Genomic DNA, 1284 nt, shown 5'->3' on the forward strand with positions numbered 1-1284 from the left:
GAAAACTGATGTATCCAAAAGACTGAGGCGAAGAGGTTGGCAGGGGAGGCGATCGAAACAAAATAAAATGACATGCCGTAGTGGTGCGAGAGTTGTGTCCCTTACCACATTCACCGTACCGTACATTAATTTTCAAAAAGAGGAAAGCCTTGCGTTGTTAAGGAAACGACAGGCCTTATTGTCCTTAGAATATACCTCGATACCAAACGCAGAGGAAATTAACTAGAAGCAACACATAAATAACGTGTATGGGCTTTCTTTGAAGCCTTTTGAGAATTTCATGGAAGGAAAAGAAATAAAAAATAGAAAGTATTGAAAGAAGCCCAGGTAGGTAGCTCAGTAATAAACACAAGAGTTAGGAAGAGTTAAGTGCAGTTAGTAGAAGAAAGAGGGGAGAGGGATGGGTGGGGAACGGGAGGGGGGGGGGGGTGATATACTTGGCAGACTGGTACGTTCATTTCACTGCTTCTGTTTTGTTTGTCTTTTTTAAGGAAACCTCAGTTTTGTTAAAGGGACATTTGTTTTGTTTGGTAATGTTTGATTTGGGTTGAGGAACATTAGTTTGTTTTTGTTTTTTCCTTTTCTTTTTGTTATAGTAATTGTGTTATCCAATCAAAGGGCTGATCAATAACAGGGGAGGCCATCCATGTATAATACTATTCTGCGTACAGCATACGAGAGTTATGTCCCTTAAAACACTGTGTAAACCTTGTGATCACATTGTTGTTGTTCTTGTTGTTGTTGCTTCTTTCTTTTGGTTGTTGTTGCTGCTGCTGCTGCTTCTGCTGTTGTTGTTGGAGGTGTGGTTGTTGTTGTTGTTTTTCTGTTGTTGTGGCTGCTATTTCTTGCGTTGACGGTCATGTTTTTGGTGGTACCAAAAGAGTCAATGTCATTGCGGTTGTTATTGCTATTGATGTTATTGTATAATTGTTGATGTTGTTGTTGATTCTGTTGTTGTTGTTGTTCTGGTGGAGGAGGTGGCACGTGGTACTGCCACTGCTGCTGCAGTTACAGATGTTCATTTTCTGTCAGTATTGTCGTTGTTGCTGCTGCAAACTCACTCACCTGTACTGGTCAGCTTTCCCGCCGCCATAGAAGATGCTGTCCGTCTTGTCCTGGTCACGTGACCCGCCATCCCCCTCCAGGTGATCCCGATCCTGTCGGAAGGATGTGCGGCGTCTGACCCGGTTGTGTAAGGTGTTGTCCTCAAAATCCACCTCACACTTGCTGGAGATCTTCCTCAACCTGTCGTGGATTGGCAGCTTCAGCTGGCTCGTGTCGTGG

At 43.5% G+C, this 1284-nt stretch overlaps 1 protein-coding gene across 1 annotated transcript in view; it reads right to left on the reverse strand.

Annotated features, from left to right (window-relative positions):
- Nucleotides 1–463: 463 nt before the first annotated feature.
- The window catches only part of LOC118478976, an 8028-nt gene continuing 7207 nt past the window's right edge, over nucleotides 464–1284 (reverse strand). The window contains exon 3 of the mRNA XM_035973542.1: nucleotides 464–1284. This exon is cut by the window's right edge and continues 1 nt beyond it. Coding sequence (XP_035829435.1) covers nucleotides 1062–1284 — 223 coding nt within the window. The 3' untranslated portion in view covers nucleotides 464–1061.

Source organism: Aplysia californica, unplaced genomic scaffold (assembly GCF_000002075.1).
Source record: "Aplysia californica isolate F4 #8 unplaced genomic scaffold, AplCal3.0 scaffold01382, whole genome shotgun sequence".
NCBI classification, from domain to species: domain Eukaryota; kingdom Metazoa; phylum Mollusca; class Gastropoda; order Aplysiida; family Aplysiidae; genus Aplysia; species Aplysia californica.